At 39.5% G+C, this 23,686-nt stretch overlaps 1 protein-coding gene across 3 annotated transcripts in view; it reads right to left on the bottom strand.

The window, feature by feature from the left end:
• Positions 1-20,126, bottom strand: part of HLTF (helicase like transcription factor) — a 116,322-nt gene extending 96,196 nt beyond the window's left edge. For all 3 annotated transcript variants that reach the window (XM_084875932.1, XM_084875933.1, XM_084875934.1), the window contains exons 1-2: positions 19,868-20,126; positions 19,430-19,562 (exon numbers count right to left, since the gene is read on the bottom strand). In XM_084875932.1, the coding sequence (XP_084732058.1) occupies positions 19,430-19,562; positions 19,868-19,887 (153 nt within the window). In that variant the 5' untranslated portion in view covers positions 19,888-20,126. The remainder of the gene's footprint in view (positions 1-19,429; positions 19,563-19,867) is intronic.
• Positions 20,127-23,686: the final 3,560 nt, after the last annotated feature.

The following is a 23,686-nucleotide window of genomic DNA, read 5'->3' as shown; positions in this document are numbered from 1 at the left end:
AAAAATTGATGGCTTTTTTTATACACCAATAATGAAATCTCAGAAAGATAAACTAATGAAAAAAATCCCATTTACGATTACAACAAATATATTAAGATACGTACTTAACAATAAACTTGACCAAGGAGGCAAAATGTACTCAAAAAACTACAGGATATTGAAAAAATAGATAGAAGATGATAAAACCAAGAAGAATATACCACATTCATGGATTTGTAGAATCAACATCATTAAAATGTTGATTCCAAAACTTACATGGAATCACAAAATACCTCAAATAACTGCAGCAATCTTGAGAAAGAAAAACAAAGTTGGAGGAATCACAATATCAGGTTTCAAGTTCTACTACAAATAGTACTGCCATAAGAATATGCATGTAGATCAATGGAACAGAACAGAGAACCCAGAAAATGACACAAGCCATTACATTCAATTAATATTTGACAAAGGAGGCAAGAGTTTCTTCAATAAGTGGTGTTGTGAAAATTAGACAGTACATGCAATAAAATGAAACTAGACCACCAACTTATACCATACACAGAAAAAACTCCAAGTGGATAAAAGACTTAAATTTATGCCAAGAAACCATAAAAACACTAGAAAAAAACATACACAGCAAGATCTTAGACGTATCTCTTAACAATATGTTTACAGATACATCTCATAAAATAAAGGAAACTAAGGAGAAAATAAACAAATGGGACTACATCAAAATAAAAAGTTTAAGCACAGCAAAAGAAATCATCAAGCCGAGACCGGTTTGACTCAAGGGAGAGAGCGTCAGCCTGCGGAATGAAAGGTCCCGGATTCGATTCCGGTCAAGGGCATGTACCTTGGTTGCAGGCACATCCCCAGTAGGGGGTGTGCAAGAGGCAGCTGATCCATGATTCTCTCTCATCGATGTTTCTAACTCTCTATCCCTCTCTCTCCCTCTCTGTAAAATACCAATAAAATATATTTTAAAAAGGGAAAAAAATAAAAAGAAATCATCAATACAACGAAAAGAGAGCCCACTGTATGGGAGAACAAATTTGGCAATGATACGTTAATATCCAAAATATGTAATAAACTCAAACAATTTAACAAAAGGGAGACAAACATTCCAATTAAAAAATAGGCAAAGGACATATATAGATGTCCAAGAGACATGAACAAAACTCCAAGTCTCTGATCCTCAGAGAGATACAAATTAAAACAACAATGAGGTATCACCTCACACCTGTCAGAATGGCTACCATCAAACAATCACCAAATGACAAGTGATAGCAAGAATGTGGATAAATGGGATACCTAGTACACTGCTGGTGGGAATGCAGACTGGTGCAGCCATTATGGAAAACATGGAGTTTCCTCAAAAAATGAGGAAATATGGAGTTTCCTCAAAAAATTAAAACTGGAGCTCCCATTTGACCAGTAATCCCACTTCTAGGAATATATACCAAAAAATCAGAAGCACAAATCACACAGAATGTATGCACTGTTATGTTCATAGCAGCACAATTTATAATAGATAAGATCTGAAAGCAGCCCAAGTGCCCATTTATATAGATAAAAGCCTAAGCAACTGTTTGACCAGTAGCTTTGACCTGCACTGACCACCAGGGAACAGACACTCAATCCACAAGCATGAAAGCATGGAAAATACTGATAAATCTCAGAGGGAAAGGTGGGGGGACGGGGGAAGAGATTAACCAAAGATCTTATATGCATACCAGAGGCCCGGTGCACGAATTCGTGCACCAATAGGGTTCCTTGGCCTGGCCTATGGGGATTGGGCTGAAACTGGCATTCTGATGCCCCCTGAGGGATCTCATATTGTGAGAGGGCACAGGCCAGGAAAGGGACCCCACTGGTGTACAAATCCGTTCACTGGATCTCTAGTCAGTAGATAAATGAATAAAAAAGCTGTGGTACATTTATACCATGGAATACTATGCAGCAATAAAAAAGAAAAATATCTTATCCTTTGAGAGAGCATGGAGGGACCTGGAGAGTATTATGCTAAGTGAAATAAGTCAATCAGAGAAAGACAAGTATCACATGATCACACCCATATGTGAAATCTAATTAACAAAATAAACTGGTGAATGGAGTGGATTGAGAAACAGGGAAGCATGAAACAGAGTGTGGAATCTAAGAGGGAAGGCAGCGGAGGGTGGGCAGGTAGTAGGAAATCCACCAACAACCTTTGGTTGCATATATGCATAATCCATGGACACAGACACTAGGGTGCTGAAGGCTTGGAGTGTGGGTGAGGGCCCAGACTACTGGGGTCAATTGGGGGAGGGGGGTAAAAAAGGAACATATGTAAAACTTTCAACAATAACATTTTTTTTTAAGTAGGCTGGATAAAGTGGAGGATCAAATCAGCTATTTGGAATAAAAGGTAGAAATAAATACCCAATTAGAGCAGCAAATAAAAAAAAAAGAATTAAAAACAGGAAGAGAGCTTTAAGGGAGCTCTGGGATAACATGAAATGTAACATCTGCATTGCAAGAATACCAGAAGGGGAAGAAAGTGACCAAAATTCAGAGAACCAGTTTAAAGAAAAGCCAGAAAACAACCCTCAACTGGTAAAGAAAAATGTCACCTACGATCAGGGGGCACAGAGTCCCAATCAAAATAAACCCAGAGATCCACACCTAGATACATCATAATTAAAAAGGCAAATGTTGCCGAAACCGGTTTGGCTCAGTGGATAGAGCATCGGCCTGTAGAGTGAAGGGTCCCAGGTTCGATTCCTGTCAAGGGCATGTACTTTGGTTGCAGGCACATCCCCAGTAGGGGGTGTACAGGAGGCAGCTGATCGATGTTTCTCTCTCATCGATGTTTATAACTCTCTATCTTCTTCCTTCCTCTGTGTAAAAATATCAATAAAATATATATTTTTTAAAAATAAATTAAAATAAATAAATAAATAAATAAAAAGGCAAATGTTAAAAAAAAAAAAGAATCTTAAAGGCAGCAAGAGAGAGATACAAAATTACCTACAAAGGAGTTTCCATGAGAATGTTGGCTGACTTCTCAAGTAAAACACTTCAGGCCAGAAGGGAGTAGCATGAGTTATTCAAAGTAATGAAAAGCAAGGGTTTAAATCCAAGACTACTGGATCCAACAAGGCTATCGTTTAAAATTGAAGGAGAAATAAAAAGCTCTCTAAACAAAAAAAGGAGTGCATTACCAACAAAGCAAGAAATGTTAGAGGGATTGCTTTAAGAAGAAAAGGAGAAAAAGAGAATCACAGGCATAAAGAAAATTAAAATGGCAATAAATAAATACCTATCAATAACCCTAAATGTAAATGGATTAAATGCTCCAGTCAAAAGACATAGGGTGACTGAATAGATAAGAAAACAGAGTCAGCCGAGACCGGTTTGGCTCAATGGATAGAGCGTCGGCTTGGGGACTGAAGGGACCCGGGTTCGATTCCGGTCAAGGGCATGTACCTTGGTTGCGGGCATATCCCCAGTAGGGGGTGTGCAAGAGGCAGCTGATCGATGACTCTCTCTCATCGATGTTTCTGGCTCTCTATCTCTCTCCCTTCCTCTCTGTACAAAATCAATAAAATATATTTAAAAAAAAAAAAGAAAAGAAAAGAAAACAGAGTCAATATATATGCCGTCTACAAGAGACTCTCTCAAAACAAAAGATACAGAATAAGTGTGAAGGGATATAAAAATATACTCCATGCTAATGGATAGGAAAAAAAAAAGCTGGGTTAGCAATACTCATATCAGACAAATAGACTTCACAACAAAGACCATAACAAGAGACAAAGAAGGCCACTTCATAATAGCAATAGGAATGATTCAACAAGAAAATATAATTGTTGTAAACATATATGCACCCAATATAGGAGCACCCAAGTACATAAACAACAACAACAAAAACCCTCTTGATGGACTTTGAGAAATTGAAGCAATACAATCATAGTAGGGCACTTTAACACCCCAGTAACAACACTGGATAGATCTTTCATAAAGAAAAAATAATAATAATAAATAAATTAACAAGGAAACAGAGGTACTAAGTGACAAACTAGATCAAATTGATCAATCAATATTTACAAAATATTACATCTCAAAGTGGCAGAATATACATTCTTCTCAAGTGCACATGGAACATTCTCAAAGATAGACCACATGGTAAGGCACAAACAAGTCTATACAAATTCAAGAAGATTTATATAATGCCAAGCATCTTCTCAGATCACATTGGCATGAACTTAGCTACAAAACAAAAACAAACAAAGAAAAGAAAAAAAAAAACACTCCAGTACAGGGAGGCTAAGAAACGAAAAAAACATTCAATACAGGAAAGCTAAATGAATGGGTTAGCAATGAGATCAAGCTAGAAATTAAAAACTTACTGGGGGGAAAAATGAAAATGAACACACAACCACCCAAAACTATGGTACATGGTAAACGTAGTTCTGAGAACAAAGTTCCTAGAACTACAGGCCTACCTCAGGAAATAAGCAAAAGCACTGATAAAGCTATCTAACTCTACAATTTAATGAATTAGAAAGAGAACAGCAATAAAAGCCCAGATGAAGTAGAAGGAAATAATAAAGATCATAATGAAAATAAATGACAAAAAGACAAAAAAAATAGTATTAAAGACCAATAAGTCCAAGAGATGGTTCTTCGAAAAGTAAACAAAATTAATGAACCCCTAGCCAGCCTCATCAAGAAACAAAGAGAGAGGACCCATATAAATAAAAACAAATGAAAGAAAAGATATAACAATGGACACCACAAAAATACAAAGGACTGTGAGCAAATACTCTGAACATGCAAGTATATGCCAACAAACTAGACAACCTGGCAAAATGGACAAATTCCTATAAACATGCAATCTTCTGAAACTCAATCAGGAAGAATCAGAAAACCTGAGTAGACCAATAACAACTGATGAAATTGAAGTAGTAATTTAAAAACTTTCAGCATTAAAAAGTCCATAGATGGACTCATAGAATTTTACCAAACATTCAAAGAAGTACTAACACATAGTCCTACAACTATTGCAAGAAATTCAAGCGGAAGGAACACTTCCAAGTTCTTTTTACAAAGCCATCATTATCCTAATTCCAAAACACTACAAAGAAAGAAAATTAGAGGCCAATATCCCTGATTAACACAGATGCTAAAATACTCAACAAAATATTAGCAAAGCAGATCCAACAATATGTTAAATTCACAAAGCTAGAACAAATACTCCTAAAATTTATATGGACCCCAAATAGAGCAGCAATCTTGAGAAAGAAGAAGGAAGTAAAGATATCACAATGGGATGATCAAATGGGATTTATGTCAGGGATGTAAGGCTGGTACAATATTCATAAATCAATAAATGTGATACATCACATAAATAAAAGATAAAAACCACATGACCATATAACAAATGCAGAAAAAGCATTTGACAAAATCCAGCACCATTTTTTGATAAAAACTCTCAGTGAAGTGGGAATAGAGGGATCATACCTCAACATACTAAAGGCCAAACCTGCAGCCAACAAATAGTAATGGCAAAAACTACAAGTAAACACTTTATTTTTTTTCCTTACTTTTTATTGACTATTTTTTTTAAAAAAAATATATATTTTGTTGATTTTTTACAGAGAGGAAGGGAGAGGGAGAGAGTTAGAAACGTTGATGAGAGAGAAACTTCGACCAGCCGCCTCTTGCACACCCCACACCAGGGATGTGCCCGCAGCCAATGTACATGCCCTTGACCGGAATCGAACCTGGGACCTTTCAGTCCGCAGACCAACGCTCTACCACTGGGCCAAACCGGCCTCGGCACAAGTAAACACTTTAATAACAGGAACAAGACAAGGATATCCATTTTCACCACTCTTACTCAACATAGTACTGGAAGTTTAAGCCACAGCAATCAGACAAGAAGAAAAGTTAAAGGCATCCAAATTGGAAAGGAGGAAGTAAAACTCTCGTTATTTGGAGATGATATGATATTGTACATAGAAAACCCTAAAGATTCCACCAGGAATCTACTAAACTTAATAAATGAATTCAGCAAAGTAGAAAGATACAATCAATATTCTCAAATCAATGCAATTTTTATACACCAATAATGAACTCTCAGAAAGAGAAGATAAAAAAGCAATCCCATTTACCATTGCAACAACAACAAAAAGTAGATACCGGGGCAATGGGGGGATAAGGACATGTATGTACTACCTTAATAAAGAAAAAAAAAGTAGATATCTAGGAATAAACTTAACCAGGAGTTAAAAGACCTGTACTTGGAAAACTACAGAACATTGAAAAAAGAAATATTTGAAGAAACAAATACATGGAAATGTATACCATGTTCATGGACTAGAAGAATTAACACCCATTAAAATGTCTATACTATCCAGAGAAATGTACAATTTGCCGAAGCAGGTTTGGCTCAGTGGTAGAGCGTTGGTCTGCGGACTGAAAGGTCCCAGGTTCGATTCCGGTCAAGGGCATGTACCGTGGTTTTGGGCACATCCCCAGTAGGGGGTGTGCAAGAGGCAGCTGGTCAATGTTTCTCTCTCATCGACGTTCCTAGCTATCTCTCTCCCTTCCTCTCTGTAAAAAATCAATAAAAGAAAAAAGAAAAAAAAAAAGAAATGTACAATTTGATGAAATTACAATTAAAATATCAAAGGCATAATTCACAGAGCTAGAACAAATACTCCAAAAATTTATATGGAACCATAAAAGACCCAAAATAGCTGTAGCAATCTTGAGAAAGAAGTAGAAGTGATCACAATGCTGGATATCAAACTACTAGTGGCCCAGTACACAGATTTGTGCAAATTGAAAGAAAATTACTAAGAAGAAATATTTTAATATTGCTATTCACCCTTTCTCTATAAGTGTCAGAGATGAAAGAAAATTAGTAAAATAAGTATGAAAATAAGATATAAATTGATTAATAACAACAAAGGCATTGATATAAAAACAATGACTTAGGAATACACTTAACCAATAAGGTAAAAGACGTGTACTTGGAAAACTACAGGAATTTGAAAAAAGAGATAGAGAAAGATATAAACAAGTGAAAGAATATACTATGTTCATGGGTTGATAGAATTAACATCAATATTAACATTAAAATGTCCATACTACCCAAGGCAATCTACCGATTTAATGCACTCCCTATTAAAATACTAAGAGCATTATTTCGCAGATCTAGAACAAATACTCTAAAAATTTATATGGAACCAAGAAAGACCCTGAATATCCACAGCAATCTCAAAAAAAAAAAAAAAAAAAAAAAAAAAAGAACAAAGTTGGAGGAATCACAATACTAGATATCAAGTTATATTACAAAGTCCCTGTAATCAAAACAGTCTGGTACTGGCACCAGAACAGGCATATAAATCAATGGAAAGAACAGAGAACCCAGAAGTCAACCCAAGCCATTACACTCAATTAATATTTGACAAAGGAGCCACGACATACAATGGAGTCAAGACAGTTAGTCTCTTCAATAAATGGTATTGGGAAAATTGGACAGATACATGCAAAAAAATGAAGCTAGACTACCTACACCATTCATAAGAATAAACTCAAAATGGATAAAAGACTTAAATATAACTTATAAAACCATAAAATTCCTAAAAGAAACCATACACAGCAAAATCTCAGACATTTCTGGTAGCAGTATGTTTAAGGATATATCTCCTAGGGCAAAAGAAACTAATCATCAACAAAACAAAAAAGGAGCCCACTGCATGGGAGACCATATTTGGCAATGATACATCTAATAAAGGTTTGATATTCAAAATTTTTTAAATATATTTTATTGATTTTTTACAGAGAGGAAGAGAGAGATAGAGAGCCAGAAATGGTGATGAGAGAGAAACATCGACCAGCCGCCTCCTGCACACCCCCCACCGGGGATGTGCCTGCAGCCAATGTACATGCCCTTGATCGAAATCTAACCTGGGACCTTTCAGTCCGCAGACCGAGGCTCTACCACTGAGCCAAACCGGTTTTGGCTGATATTCAAAATGTATAAGGTAAGTGTACAATTTAACAAAAGAAAGACAAAAAATCCAATTATAAAAATAGGCTAAGGACCTAAATAGATACTTCTCCAAAGTGGACATAAAGAAGACAAAAAAAAAAAGATATGAAAAAAATGCTCAGAGACCGGTTTGGCTCAATGGATAGAGCGTCGGCTTGGGGACTGAAGGGTCCCGGGTTCGATTCCGGTCAAGGGCATGTACCTTGGTTGCGGGCATATCCCCAGTAGGGGGTGTGCAAGAGGCAGCTGATCGATGACTCTCTCTCATCGATGTTTCTAACTCTCTATCTCTCTCCCTTCCTCTCTGTGAAAAATCAATAAAATATTAAAAAAAAAAAAAAAAAAAAAATGCTCAAAGTCACTCAATCAGAAAACCAAAAAAAAAAAACAAAAACACAATTTTAAAACAGGAAGATCATCACAGAGAGATACAAATTAAAATGACAATAAGATACCATCTCACACCTGTCAGAATGGCTACCATCAACAAATAAACAAATGACAAGTGTTGGTGAGAATGTGGAGAAAAGGGAACCCTAGTACACTGCTGGTGGGAATGCAGACAGGTGCAGCCATCATGGAAAAGAGTATGGAGTTTTATCAAAAAATTAAATATGGGACTGGCATCTCACCCAGTGATCCCACTTCTAGGAATATATCCTATAAAACCTGAAACACCAATCAGAAAGGATATATGTACCCCTATGTTCATAGAAGCATAATTTACAATAGCTAAGATGGTAAACAGCCAAAATGCCCAACAGTAGATGAGTGGATAAAAAAAGCTGTGGTACATTTACACCAGGGAATACTATACAGCAGTAAAAAAATTAAGGGTTTCTTACCCTTTGATACAGCATGAAGGGACCTGGAGAGTATCATACTAAGCAATATAAGCCAGTCAGATCACAAGTATCATATGATCTCACTCATATGGGGACTCTGATGAACAAAAGAGATCCAGAGACTTGGAAACACTGAACAGACTGGAATTTCAGAGGTTAATGTGGAGGAGGGTGGGAGGGTGGGAAGTGATCAATCAAAAAACTTATGTCTATTATATATATATAATAGACACACACACATATATATCCTATATAATAAAGATGAAATATGCAAATTGACCATCACTCCACCACAAATAAGGGGTGCACGGAGCAGAGGAGGGGGGGTTTCTATTACACAAGATGGCTGCATCCACAGTGGACGCCGAGTTCCTGTACTGAGCCTTAATGAGAAATCAGCAGGGACCTGAGGCTGCACTCCCCATCACCCCCATGGGGCTTGACAAGGGATCTCAGGCTGCATCCCAACCCAGGCACCAGGCTGGGAGACCTCAGGCCACACCCTTCACCCTGGCACCAGGCCAAGGGACCTCAGGCCGTGCTCCCCACCCAGCAGGGATTGAGGGGGGACCTCAGACTAGGTCTCTGGACCAGAAAGACTTTATGGGGGACCTCAGGCTGCGCCCCCCTCCCAGTGGGGCTTGACGGGGGACCTGAAGCTGTGCACCCTGCCCGGCAAGGCGTGACCTGCAGCAGGGTCTGGATCTAGCCCAATCGGGGAGGCCAGCCGGGTCTGAGTCTCACACAATTTAGAGGCACACGTGGGTGGGGGGGACTTGACTCTGGGTCCAATGGTGCATCCCAGACTCTGACAGGAGGGAGATTTTCATATACATTTTACTAATTTTCTTTCATCTTTGACACTTCTATTATATAGAAAGGGCAAATAGCAATATTAAAATGTTGCCTTTAATTAATCCCCTTTTAATGTTCATGAATTTCATGTACTGGGCCACTACTATATATATATAGCCTATCTAATAAAAGAGTAATATGCAAATTGACCATCACTCCAATACACAAGATAGCTGCCCCCATGTGGACACAAGATGGCCGCCACAAGATGGCCAGCCAGCAAGGGAGGGCAGTTGTGGGCAATCAGGTCAGCAAGGGAGGGCAGTTGGAAGGACCAGGCCTGCAAGGGAGGGCAGTGGGGGTCAATCAAGCCTGCAGGGGAGGGCAGTTAGGGGTGACCAGGCTGGCAGAGGAGGGAAGTTGGGGGCAACCGGACCTACAGGGAATGGCACTTGGGGTGGACCTAGGCCTGTAGGGGAGAGCAGTTTGGGGAGGCCAAACCTGCAGGGGAGGGCAGTTAGGGGTGACCAGGCTGGCAGGGGAGCAGTAAGGCATTAATCAGGCTGGCAGAGGAGTGGTTAAGGGGTGATCAGGCTGGCAGGCAGAAGCGGTTAGGAGTAATCAGGAAGGCAGGCAGGTGCACAGAGCAGAGGAGGGGGGGTTTCTGTAACACAAGCCAGCAGTCCTGGATTGTGAGAGGAATCACAGATTGGAGGGTGCAGGCTGGGCTGAGGGACACACACCCCCATGCATGAATTTCGTGCACCGGGCCTCTAGTATACACACACACACACACACATTCATAAGCCATGGACACAGACAATAGGGTAGTGAACGCCTAGGGCAGGGGGTAGAGGTAGGATAAAAGGGGTTCAAGGGGGGAAAGAAGGGACCTATGTAATACTTTCAACAATAATATTTATAAAATATACTAGAGGCCAGGTACACAAAATTTGGGACCCCTATACAGAGGGCGCAGCCGAGGGTTCACTCAGCCCCAGCTGCACCCTCTGCAATTCAGGACCCCTACACCTTTTTCTTATCTAGCTAACCTCTTCATATTTAAAAAAATTAACTGAAATATCATCTACTCTAGGAAATCCTCTTTGAACAAATGTCTTTACAATCTGTATTATTTTCATAGTATATCATTCTTTTTAACAGCTACTTAGAGTAGATGCAATGTGGTTTTCATTCTTGCATCTGAATTTTTTCTTCTTGCTCTTGCTTATCCAATTTACATTTTCCCATTAAGGGCTTATATTTATTATAGTTCAGTTTCTAGTTGGTTCCCTGCCTTTTTTTTTTTTTTTTAAGCATAAATTTGGGTTGTGATAGTAAGCCTCACTTGTAATCAAGCCTGTAGGTCTCCCTAATATCCCTATCTGAATATTTCTATAATACCTATCACGTTAGCATACCAGAGATAGTGTTCGTTTATAGAAAATAACAATAAATGTCACTTGATTACTTGATCTTCTAGTAATATTTTATAGCAAGATGAATTATTCTAGTCATTTAACTACTAGAAAACTGAGGCATACAGAAATAAATCACATTGAGCAATAAAGAATGATTCAAATATCTAAGCATAGTACACTTAGGGCCTCCCTTGTCCTGTGCCTCAGATATCATAGCATAGTACACAGTTCACAGGGAACTCAGCTTCCTTTAAAATAGGAAGGGATGCCATACTCATGAAGCAGCTACTTCCACACATATTTTTTTTATTTAATTCATAGCACATACTCTTTGTACTAGTTATTGGAAAATCATCCTAGCAATTGCCTCTGTTTCTCTCTGAATTGTTGCCTTACATTCTGATGTTATTACTGTGCTTTTATCACCCACAGGCTCTAATAAGATTGTGAATTTTTTAAGGACAGAGATCATGACTTGAGCTTGTGTTTCTCTGTCATGGTGCCTAGATAAATACTCAAATGCCATCCAGTCCAAATAACTGTGATTAGAGAGGCCCACTGTTGCTGGAGACCTCTGATTTTTATTTAAGGTGCCTCACTTGTTCCGCACCTTTACAGAGGGGTGAACAGGGGCTGAGGGAATTTGAGGAAACCCAGACAGAATTCTCCTCCTAAGAGATTTTGCTAAGCTGGCACTGGGACCACCTGGCATTTGTCCAATTAAAACCCGACACACCGCAGTAACAAAGGCACTGGTCTCCTACTGCTAATGTGTGGGGATCAAACCCCAGCCTACAGGAACTCACCCTCAGTCAGGACCAGGCCGGTGGATAGACTTGGGCTGGTGCTCCTAACTCTGGGGAGAGGGAGACTTCCCGTGGCTTCAGGCTAGAGACCCTGGACTCCATGCCCCCAAACAGATCCCTAGCGCAGGTTGGTCAGCGGAGTGGCTTCTTCTCCTGGAATTGCCGGGCAGGTTGGCCTGGCCTGTTCACCCTGTTATCTCAGGGCAACTGGGCCTGGGCTCTTTGCCTCGTGATCGTGGGGCAGCTGGGCCTGGCTTGTTCGTCCAGTGGTCGAGGGGCAGCTCACCCTGGCCTGTTCGCCCTGTGATTGTGGAGTGGCTTCGCCTGGGCTCTTCGCCTCGGAATCTCGGGGCAGCTTGGCCTGGGCTCACTGCTTTCTATCAGCTGCAGCTCACCAGTCTCCTATGGGCTGGGAGGAGCTGACCAGTCCAACTCATAGCATGTGGCAGCAGGTGTGAAGGTTGCCACGACAACCCAACACTGACTTCTGGTTAGTCAGCCTTTGGTCATGATCGGCAGTTATAAGTTACAATCCTGGGCTTTTATTATTAGGACAACATAAACATTTTTTTAATCATAAAGTGATCACTATAATATTTATTTATACGTAATTTGGTTGTGATTTACATACAAACGTTCATAGAGTAAAGTGTGGAAGGCACAATAAAAGGAATAAATTTTGGTTCTGGATCTTAGACTTTAGGGATATTTACTGCTTTTACTTCTGGCTATTTTTAAATTTTTTTTATTTATTTTTCCATCACTATTTATCCCCTTACACCCTCTTCCATCTCCTCCCACTTCCCTCTCCCCCACTATTGTCCATTTCCATGAGTTCTTTTTTTTGCACTATCCCTTCATGCCCTCTTTTTCCCCCACCCTTCCTGCTGGAAACCAATCATTGTCTCACTAATAGAAAGAGGCTAGTCAACCTTGAAGCTCTGAAAAGTCAGAGCCAACCACACCCTATCTAATTGAGACAATAGTAACTGAGGCAACTTCCCCCTCATGTAAATCCTTACTGATATGATAATCCACTTATTACCTGCCTAAGGGCTATGGGTGTTTCCCAAAGCTACTTAAGGGTAATGGGTGTATCCCATAGCTGCCTCAATAAAAGGGATAGCAAGGCCAGAGTCTAGAGCACATGTGTCAAACACAAGGCCCGCGGGCCAAATCCAGCCCGCCAGGCCTTGCAATGTGGCCCGCACCGCGCTGTCATCACTGCACTCCGCTGTCAGTTTATGACATTGTCAGTTTATGACTGTTCAGTAAACCATTCGGCCTGCGATTTAGGCTGGATTTTAGATTTTGGCCCCTTCTCTGATTGAGTTCGACACCCCTAGTCTAGAGAGTCTTCCCACTAGAGGTTGACTCCCTCCTGGCCCCCCATTTGTCCCAAATTAACTCTTTTCTAGTCTCTCTCTCCATTTTAGTGTGTGGCCTCCTCCAGAAACTGGACCCTGAGTGGGCCCTAATCAGCGGGTAGTGTTAAGGGTTCCCAGACCTTCCGAAGTCTTTTAGCCATTTCACACTTAATGAACATAGATTATTTATAAAATAAATACACATTTTAAAAAATAATCAGCCCATTATTTTATTAGCTTACCAGTATCACAGAAATTATTCTAAGATCAACAAACAATGATTGTTCTAAGATCAATAACAACCATAATCTAATATTTTACAATGGCTTAAAAGTAATTTATAAAGTGATATGAGTATTGGGGGAAAAAATAGCACAAATCAGAAATAGGAAAGCTCAGGGATGGATTTGAGAGCTAGAGAATCATCTAACTGGATATGAAATAACAAGCTGATAGATTTCAGGAAAAAAGTTAGGAAAGAAAAAGAAGAACATAAAAGTGTACAGTCCTTGTAAAAAACATGGCTAAGGAAATAAATGATGAAAAACAGAAAAGTGAAAAAATATGATAAACAGGATTCCAGAAGAATCAATAGGCATATCTATGGCAAATATATATACAGACAATCTAACATAGAGAGAGTAGAATAGAGTCCCTTAAATAAAAACAAGCTTTGGAAAAAGTAAACATTTAAAACTATAACTAGAGAAAATTTTCTGAAATAGAAGAAAAGGAACACTCAGCACTAAGATATAGCTTAATAAAACTATTGGACTTTCAAGATAAGGAAAAATACCTTTTAGTTATCTGTGCAAAAAAAAAAAAAAAAAAAAAAAAATCCAGTTCACTTATATAGAAAAGAAGATCCTATTGGCAGAATTCTTACCAGCAAAATTGTATGCAATGTCAAAGTTATCATGGAGAGCAAATATGGGTCAAGGATTTTTTTATATTCAGCAAAGCATCAAAAGTATAAACAGCACAATTATGAGTATAGAAAAACTTTGTTCTTTCCTAAGGAATCTTCAAGGGAACATATTTCAACACATTTCCAATCACAGAATGATTTTATAAGTTCTAATATAAAGAAAATATGGGAGAATGAAAGACAGACACATCCAGGTCATAAATTCTTTCCTATGAATTCTCCTGCAGAGCATGCTTCAAACAATGATTTGAGAAACTTCAACATAAGAAAAATCTGGAAAGAAACTAAGATGGCGGCATAAGTAAAAACCTAAACTTGCACTTGCCTCAGACAACCACTTCAAAACCACAATTAAAGAAAAAACAGATATTATCCAGAACTACAGGAAGGTTGGCTGAGTGGAAATTATACAACTAGAAGGAAAGAGAAAAGCACACTGAGACTTGGAAGAGGTGCGGAAGTGAAGTGAGGAGGTACAGAGGCGATAACAAAAGGGGCTAACAGCTGAGTATGCTATTGTCTTTTTCAATTGGGAGGGAGACACAAGCTCCTGACTACTCTGAACTCCACTTCCAGGGGAGACTCTCAGGGGAAAACTGGACTGACTGGCATTGGGCCAGAACACGAGGGGGCTTTCTCTCAAAGGTGCTTGCAGTGATAATTGTTTTTGCATGGTGCTTGGGGACAAAGATCCAGGAGCCTCTTCAGGGCAGGGTTGTCTGGCAGCCATTGCTGTTTGCTCCACCCTGGTGATTCCCTGAGACGCCACCCCACCCAATTTACAACTTTACCCAAGCTGTGCACAGAGACTTTTGCATATGAATGGCCTTATCCTTTGCAACCTAAAACCTAACATACTACAGCTGAGTCTGAGAGCCCCAGAGCCTCCAAGAAGGCCTAAGGCTCCACAGCAACCTGCATTGCTTCACAGCTGGGCCTCATCTGGGCACCTCCAAAGCACAAACAAAAAGAAGGAATCTGCAGATGTCTCTGTAGCTCCTGCTGGGTGGCCTCACACAGTGACTGACATTGCATCTCCTTGGAGATCCAATAGCCAGTGTACCCAGTGGTCAGAGTGAGACTATCCAGATTACAACTCTTCAGATCCATAAGAGATACTAAGGGGGCAGAATCAGTGAGCACCAAAGCCCCACTGAAGCAGTCTTTTCCCATAAGGGTGTCTCCTGCACAGAAGTTCTCCCATCTTAGACACAACTGATCTCACAGTTGGTATCACTGGAGGTCAATTCCTCCCAGTGATACCAACAACAATCAAGGCTTAATTACAAGACTGTGCACACAGCTCACACAGGGGTGCACCAAGAGTGTCCACCTCAGGTTATTAGGGAGGCTGAGCCCCTGGGCCCTAAAAGACAAAACCACTCTATCAACACAGGGAAGCAGCCAAATTTTGGAGACAAAGAAATAGGCCACGCTGAAACCGATTTGGCTCAGTGGATAGAGCGTCAGCCTGTGGACTGAGGGGTCCCGATTTCGATTCTGGTCAAGGGCGTGTGCCTTGGTTGCAGGCACATCCCCAGTGGGAGGTGTGCCAGAGGCAACTGATAGATGTTCCTCTCTCATCATCGATGTTTCTAACTCTCCATCTCTTTCCCTTCCTCTCTCTGTGGAAAATCAATAAAAAATATTAAAAAAAAAAAAAAAAAAAAAAGAAAGAAAGAAAGGCCAGAAATGAAAGAAATGGAGGAAAGCAAACTACTGAATATAGAGATCAAAACCACAATTATAAGGTTACTCAAGAATCTTCTATTTTTGCATTGGCATTGTTTGCAATTGTTTTTAATTTTAGAGCCCTATTATTGATGTTTAAATTTTATTTTAATTAGTAAAAAAAAAAAAAAAAGGGGGGGGGAGATGCAGAGAGCCATCTGAGAAGGTACATGGACATTCTTTTAGTTCTTATCAGCTGAGCCCGAGGGCACTGGCAGAATCCTCTTATCAGTGCGGATTTCTTAATCTATGTGCTTGGAATGAGGAACAAATAGGACCTTGACTCAGCCAGGTCTCGATAAGCTAAATCTTGTACCAAAAAAATAGGGAGCTTACCCAGAATTTGATGAATGGGATCTGAGCACACCAGAAGCTCCTTTTGACCTTAAACTACCCTTTGGAAGCCAATTAAAAAAAAACAAACAGCCGGGACCAGTTTGGCTCAATGGATAGAGCGTAGGCTTGGGGACTGAAGGGTCCCAGGTTCGATTCCGGTCAAGGGCATGTACCTTGGTTGCGGGCATATCCCCAGTAGGGGGTGTGCAAGAGGCAGCTGATCGATGACTCTCTCATCGATGTTTCTAACTCTCCATCTCTCTCCCTTCCTCTCTGTATAAAATCAATAAAATATATTTAAAAAAAAAAAAACAAAAAAAAAAAACAAGGGAATCAAAAAACCTGATAAACAATAGTAACTGTTGAATATAATAGAATCAAAGGTATGGAAGGGGAGTGGACTGATGATTCTCAAGGAAAAGAGGAGTGGGGGGTGCGGGAAGAGACTGAACATAAATTGTGCACCTATGGATGAGGACAATGGGGGATGGGGAAAGGGCAGAGGGGGGGGTGGGAACCTGGTAGAGGGGGGGGGGGAAATGAGGAACTTTTGTAATAATATGAACAATAAAGGTTTATTTAAAAAAAATACAAATAAAAAAATAAAAGAATCTTCTAGAAACCTCCGAGAATTTAGTGAGACCCTCAAGGATATGAAAAAGGACCAACTAGAAATTAAGCATACACTGACTGAAATAAAGAGTAATTCACAGAGATCCAACAGCAGACTAGAGGATTCCAAGAATTAAGTCAAAGATTTGAAATACAAAGAAGCAAAAAACACACAACCAGAAATGCAAAAAGAAAAAAGAATCCAAAAATATAAAGATAGTGTAAGGAGCCTCTGGGACAACTTCAAACATACCAACATCAGAATTATGGGGGTACCTGAAGAAGAGAGAGAACAAAATATTGAAAATCTATTTGAAGAAATAATGACAGAAAACTTCTCCCACCTGTTGAAAGAAATAGATTTATAAGTCCAGGAAGTGCAGAGAACCCCAAGCAAAAGGAATCCAAAGAGGACCACACCAAGACAAATCATAATTAAAATGCCAAGAGCAAAAGACAAAGAGAGAATCTTAAAAGCAGCAAGAGAAAAACAATTAGTTACCTACAAGGGAGCACCCATACAACTGTCAGCTGATTTCTCAACAGAAACTATGCAGGCCAGATGGGAGTGGCAAGAAATATTCAAAGTGATGAATAGCAAGAACCTACAACCAATATTGCTCTATCCAGGAAAGCTATCATTTAGAATTGAAGGTCAGATAAAGAGCTTCACAGGTAAGAAAAAACAAAAGGAGTTCATCACCATCAAACCAATTATAATATTATATGAAATGCTGAAGGGTATTCTTAAAGAAGAGAAAGAAGAAAAAGGTAAAGATAAAAATTATGAACAAGAAAGTGACAACAAATACATATCTATCAACAAATGAATCTAAAAATCAAGTGAATAAAAAATCTGATGAACAGAATAAAGTGGTGAATATAATAGAATCAGGGACATAAAAAGGGAGTGGACTGACAATTCTCGGGGGAAAGGTGATGAAGGGGGTGCTGGAAGAGATTGGACAAAAATCCTATATCTATGGATGAGGACAGTAGGGGAGGGAGGTAAGGGCAGAAGGTGGGGTGGGAACTGGGTGGAGGGGAGCTCTGAGGGGAAAAAAGAGGAATAACTGTAATAATCTAAACAATAAAGATTTATTAAAAAGAAAAATATGGGAGAACAGAAAAACTGACAAATCTAGAACTTTCCATAGAACAGATATAGTTTCTTCAACAAATCAATGACATGAAATAAAAGGGGGTTTAGGGAAAGGGATGACTTACGAGATGTAACAACCATATGCAATATATAAATTTTATTTTGATTCTGATTTTAAAAAATGAACTATAAAAATTCATTTTTAAACAATCAAGAAAACTGATTATGGAATAGAATGAGAAATTACTAATTTTGTCATGGGTATAAAGTGATAAGATTTTTAGTATAAAAGGACAGATGAAAAGAAAAAAAATGAAACAAATGTGCAAAAAGCTTGTTAACTGCTGAATCTGAATCATAGGTATATGCAGTTTATTGTCTCTATTGAGACAATATAGACAACCATAACAAAGACAACTACTTACCAGAGAAATAATATATTCTCTATCTCTAGCTATACATGCCTATCTATGTATCTCTCTCTCTCTTTTTCTTTCTCTTTTTCCCTCTCTCTCTCTCTCTCTTTCTCTCTTTCTCTCTCTCTCTCTCACACACACACACACACACACACACACACACACAATGATGAGAATAGAAATAAAGACAGACACGAGAAGAAAAATTGGTAGACAAAGAGTCAAGAAAAAAATACCTTCCTTCCTAAAATAAAAATATTAAAATGTAGCCCATGAGGTCAGAGATGGATTCCTAATCAATCAAGGCACATGCACAAGTTGCAGACTCAATCCCCAGAAGGGACATGCAGGAAGCAGCCAATCAATGATTCTCTCTCATCACTGATGTTTCTATTCCTCTTTCCCTCTCCTTTACATTCTCTAAAATTAATAAAACCATATATTCTTTTTTAAATTAAAGTGTAGGAATGTGCTGAGGGGCAGAAGAGAAAGCAAAGGACTGACTTGGAAGTCATTTTATAAATGTGCATTACAGTTTTTGTGCCTTTTGGGCAAATCATATAACCCTTCTGAACTTCAGTTCTTCAGTTATAGAAAGGAGAGAATAGATGCCCTATATATCTCAGAGTCAATGTAGCCATTAAATGAGACCATACATAAAATCATGTTTTGTATATTACAAGTATGATATAAATGTAAAGAAATATTAGTCATTAAATATTTAACTCTTGACCATATATATTTCAATTACTTAAAGTAAGCACAAAATTAGCCCTAACTGGTTTGGCTCAGTGGATAGAGCATGGGTCTGTAGACTGAAGGGTCCTTAGTTCGATTCCGGTCAAAGGCACATGCTGGGGTTGTGGGCTAGATCCCCAGTAGGGGGCAGTCTCTCTCTCCCTCTCCCTTCCTCTCTGAAATCAATAAAAATATATAGTAAAAAAAGAAAAAAAATTAATGCACATATCACCATCTAATTTTTATTTTCTAGGTTAATACCATAAATACATCACATTTTAACTTAACATCTAAGGTTATACTCACTACTCCGGTGTAATAACGTAGTCCAACTACATGGCTTCTCAAAGTTCCAAATAAAACTGAATCTAACTCTTCATCACTAGTTAGGAAGTCATCTGGAGGAGTAATATCTTGGAACTCAAAACGGGTGTTTTTGCTGAATAAAACACAGTAGAGATCCCCGCTAAGGATTGGAGCTTTGAGCCCCAGAACCCTCCCACTCCCCACAGCCCTTGACAGAGATTTCTCCAAGGCCCTGGAGCCAGACTCGCCTGAGGAGCCTCTCCTCACCAACCAAAATTATGCGTTTAATTCTACCGAAGATATATGAGCCACCAGCAAAACGAATACATGCGTCCAAATCGCACGAGAACCGCGAAAGGAACGCGGGGAAGATCAGGCTCATTTGGGGGCACCAACAGGCCGTTACCCTCCTACGTCCAACCCCCTCCATCCCTTCACCTCTGGAACATCCAGGACATGGCGCAGGGTGGGTGACGAAGGTGACGCTAAGCTGCCCGGGGTCGTTCTCGAGCCGCCTGGATACACCTCCTTGCAGGGCTGCAGCCCAGAAGTCGGCAACGCTTTCCTGGCGCCGGAGGAAGGGCGCGCGGCCAAGCTCAGAGGCGCGCAGTCTAATGGGACGCGGGAGCCCCCGCCTTCCAACAACAACCTGGGAAGCCGCTGGGGCTTGTAACTGGCACCGCGGACACTCAATCACGGGGAGGGGCCTAGGAGAGTGAGCCAATCAGAGTACTGAAGGGAGGGCAGCTGCGCCCAGCTCCTCCATTCAAAGGCCGCGGGGCGGGGTCCGGGCTGCAGGAGAGATTCATCCGGGTTCTTCCCCACGCGAGGCGGCTGCGCCGGAAAGTCCGGCAATCCCACCTGCCCGGTGCGGCGCCGGGTTTGTTGGACTCCCCGCCTGAAACCGAGGGAAACGATGCTCCTTTTCGCTGTGTTCCCCAAGTCCTAAGCCTCAGCCCACTCCCCAGGCCTCGCTGCAGCCTGCTTCTAACTTCCTCAGCTGATGCTAATGTTAATCTACACAGTAATAATAAAAGCGTAATATGCTGATTAGACCGGAGCGGGTCCCAGGTGCCTGCAGGTGGGCCAGGGGAAGGAAGGCCTACTCTTGCAGAAATTTCAGGCATCAGGCCTATAGTATATAATAGGGTTTTCCACTGAATGAACTCCACGATTTATGAGCGGTGGGGGTACCAGCGAGATAATTTCACTTCCTGCGGTAACCCTGTGTAGTTGCCTTCAAAATACTCATTTTAAACCCGGCGGGGCTAAACTTTGAGACACGCTGAGTTCAGAAGAGCTTCGCTGGAGTTCAGATATACGGAGTAACCTCTCCATCTCTGTTTTTAAAGGAACATTTTCATTTCCAGAAGAGGAAAACCATAAAATGTGGCGATTGCTGAAAGTGTTGGGCTAGCGATCAGTTGCCCTTGAGGGTCGGAGCTGCCCTAGAGAGCACTGAGGAAGAGTGTTTTCTCCTGGCTGCCTGCTTCTGAGAGTCTGACTAGAACCAGAGAACTGTTGGCTTTGGGTGCGTGGGCAGGGCTGGTCTCAGTGCGCTTGGTGGGCACTGATTCAGAAGGCCTTTTATCTGGTGCAGCAGCAGCACAGGGTTGGCAGCTGGTGATGGTGCTGACCTGCTCTAAGGCTCCAGGTAATTGTCAGAATTGCAGGATCAGAGGAAATGTATTTGTGAATGTGAATCAATGTTGACACTTGCCCTTCCATCAATGACACATTTTACACTTCCCTCAGCAGAGCATAAGAGGTGGTCTATGAAACAGTTTTTTCATGAGGCATTGTTCATTATCTTAAACTATCATGATCTGTAAACATGAACCAGAATGGAATGAGAAATCAAATTTGCAGCAATTTATTACTTCCTTTTACTAAACAGTAGGAAGATGAAGACAGTGGCATTTCAAATTATTTTCATTACTTTCTTCTGGAGGCAAATGGCATATAGTTCAATTTTTGATATGCTAGACTCTAAATAAGTTATTGAAAAATATGCCAGAAAATGCCCTGATTGGAAATGTTCTGTGTGTAAAGTTAATGAAGAAGCCATGTTCATTAGACTAAAGGTAAAATTCCAAATGTGAAACTACAAAATCTATATGTAATGACTGTCCAATCATTAAAGAACCCAGATTGAATGACATAAAAATATACTATTTAATGTCAACATTTTTGTCCATCTAGTCACTATTTAATATCTCAGATCTAGCTGCTGAACTTGAACACTTTTTCACTTAATCATTCTTTTTTTATAAATGAAGTTCAGTTTGTACTAGTTTGGTTAAAATGTTACAATAGAACTATCACACTAGATAATGTATTCAGTAAAATGAACATTTGTAACTGAAAAAAGAATGGAAACTATAGAGTGACCTGTGTTGGACTATTGTGTAAGGAGGATGGTGAGGAAGATAATGGTCAGGTTACATAGAAATTAATGGTCTATGGCAGAGTTTGTATTTCATTTTAAATGCACTAGAAAGCCATTGAATGTTTTAAATAGAGCAATGACAATCTGAATTAGCTTTAAAAAGTCACTGTGGCGGCTCTGGAGAACGTATTATGGGAATAATAACAGAGGCAGAAAGACTGGTTAGTTGATAATTAGGAAACAATTGTGTCCAGATAAGAGATGATGGTGGTTTGGAATTGGGAGGTGATGAAATTAAGAGAACCAACAGAGTTTACTGAAGGATTTCAATGTGAGTGTTGATGCTGGGAAAGGAATAAAAAATTCCTTGAGCCACCCACCTTCTCATCTCAAACACTTTTTCTCATACTCGCCCACTTTTTGCAAGTTAATCATGTCACTTCCTGTTTGATGCTGTGAGCATGAAATCAAAGAATGGTATGTGTGGCTCTATATAATCTATTCCCTACCTTCCATTCCTGTCACTTCCCAACCCACTCTGCCTAAAACGGTCTTCACTAACTTCTCTAAAAATTATGAATATTTTCATATGTACCCACAAGGCCATTTTCAAACCCAACAAGATTAATGAATCAATCCTTGGTATCTTCTAATAACTAGTTCATAATCAAATTTTTAGTTGTCTCAAAAAGAGTTCTTTTACAATTTGTTAACAAAATAGAATCCTGAAGACCTTGGCAAAAATCAATCAATCAATCAGAAAAGCAAAAAGCTATAAGAATCTGTATTAAAAAAAAAAAAAAAAAAAAGAATCTGTATTTCCAAAAGTCTGCCTTCAATACAAAAACCTCTATGTTTTTGTCATAACTAATAGATTCTGGGAGAATATATGGTACTATAAGAGCTTGTTTGTTTGCTTGCTTTCCTCACTCCAAAGGAGATCGAGACAAAGTTCGAAGGAGAATTTTCACAGAGTACATCTGTAAGTGGATCTTATGGAAAGGGCCTAGAAAACCAATACTTTGAGGCAAGAATCACAAAGGAGGTATGATAGACAGCCTAACAAAGTTTCTGGAGATCCCATAAGAAAAGGAAGCTGTGCCTCATCTTTCAGAGAGTAGCCTCAAAATTCTGCAGATCTTAGAAAGAGAGCCCCAGAGACCAGAAATGTGTCAGGGCAGTGAAAAAGTAAAGGCTAATGAGGTGGCCCTGTTGAGGGACCCAAGAGTAGCCTTTCAAAATCCTAAAAATGTCCCCAGGGAGTCTCCAGCACTGTGAAGGCTGGAGTTTTCAATAGTTCATGGTTCTAGTGAACAGAAGCAAGGAGGTTGGTGCCACAAAGTTGAAAAGAAGCCCCTAAAGAAGACTGAATTTGAAACCTTAATTTGACTTGAAATCTTAAAAGGACTGAAGTACCTGGAAATGGTTCTATTAAGTTTCATCTCCTTAGGCAAAATAAAGGTTTAAGACAAATTAAGTTCAATAAATATAAAGTTCTACCTTTGCAAATGAAATCACTGATTGAAAGTAATTCATACTATATATCCATATACACATATATTTCAATAAATTTAGACCTAGAAATTTATAGTAGATACCTGTACGCGACTGGATTAGATAATTTTCATTTTATTCTTTCTGCTTGTATGCATGTAAAATGATGTCTATATTGAACATGTAGTGCTTTTTGATATAATAAAAGATGCAAATTGTAGTAAAGAAATTACAATGATTTTTTTCAACTTTGTTTTTAATTAACTTTAGACTTACAGAAAACTTGCAAAAGTCATGTAAAAAGTTCCATCATTTTTTACCCCAATTATTTTAACATCATTCATAATCACAGTATAATTATCAATATCATGAAA

This window comes from Pipistrellus hanaki, assembly GCF_964339955.1.
Source record: "Pipistrellus hanaki genome assembly, chromosome: 2".
In the NCBI taxonomy this organism is placed as follows: Eukaryota; Metazoa; Chordata; class Mammalia; order Chiroptera; family Vespertilionidae; genus Pipistrellus; species Pipistrellus hanaki.
This window is presented reverse-complemented; position numbering and strand designations above follow the sequence as displayed.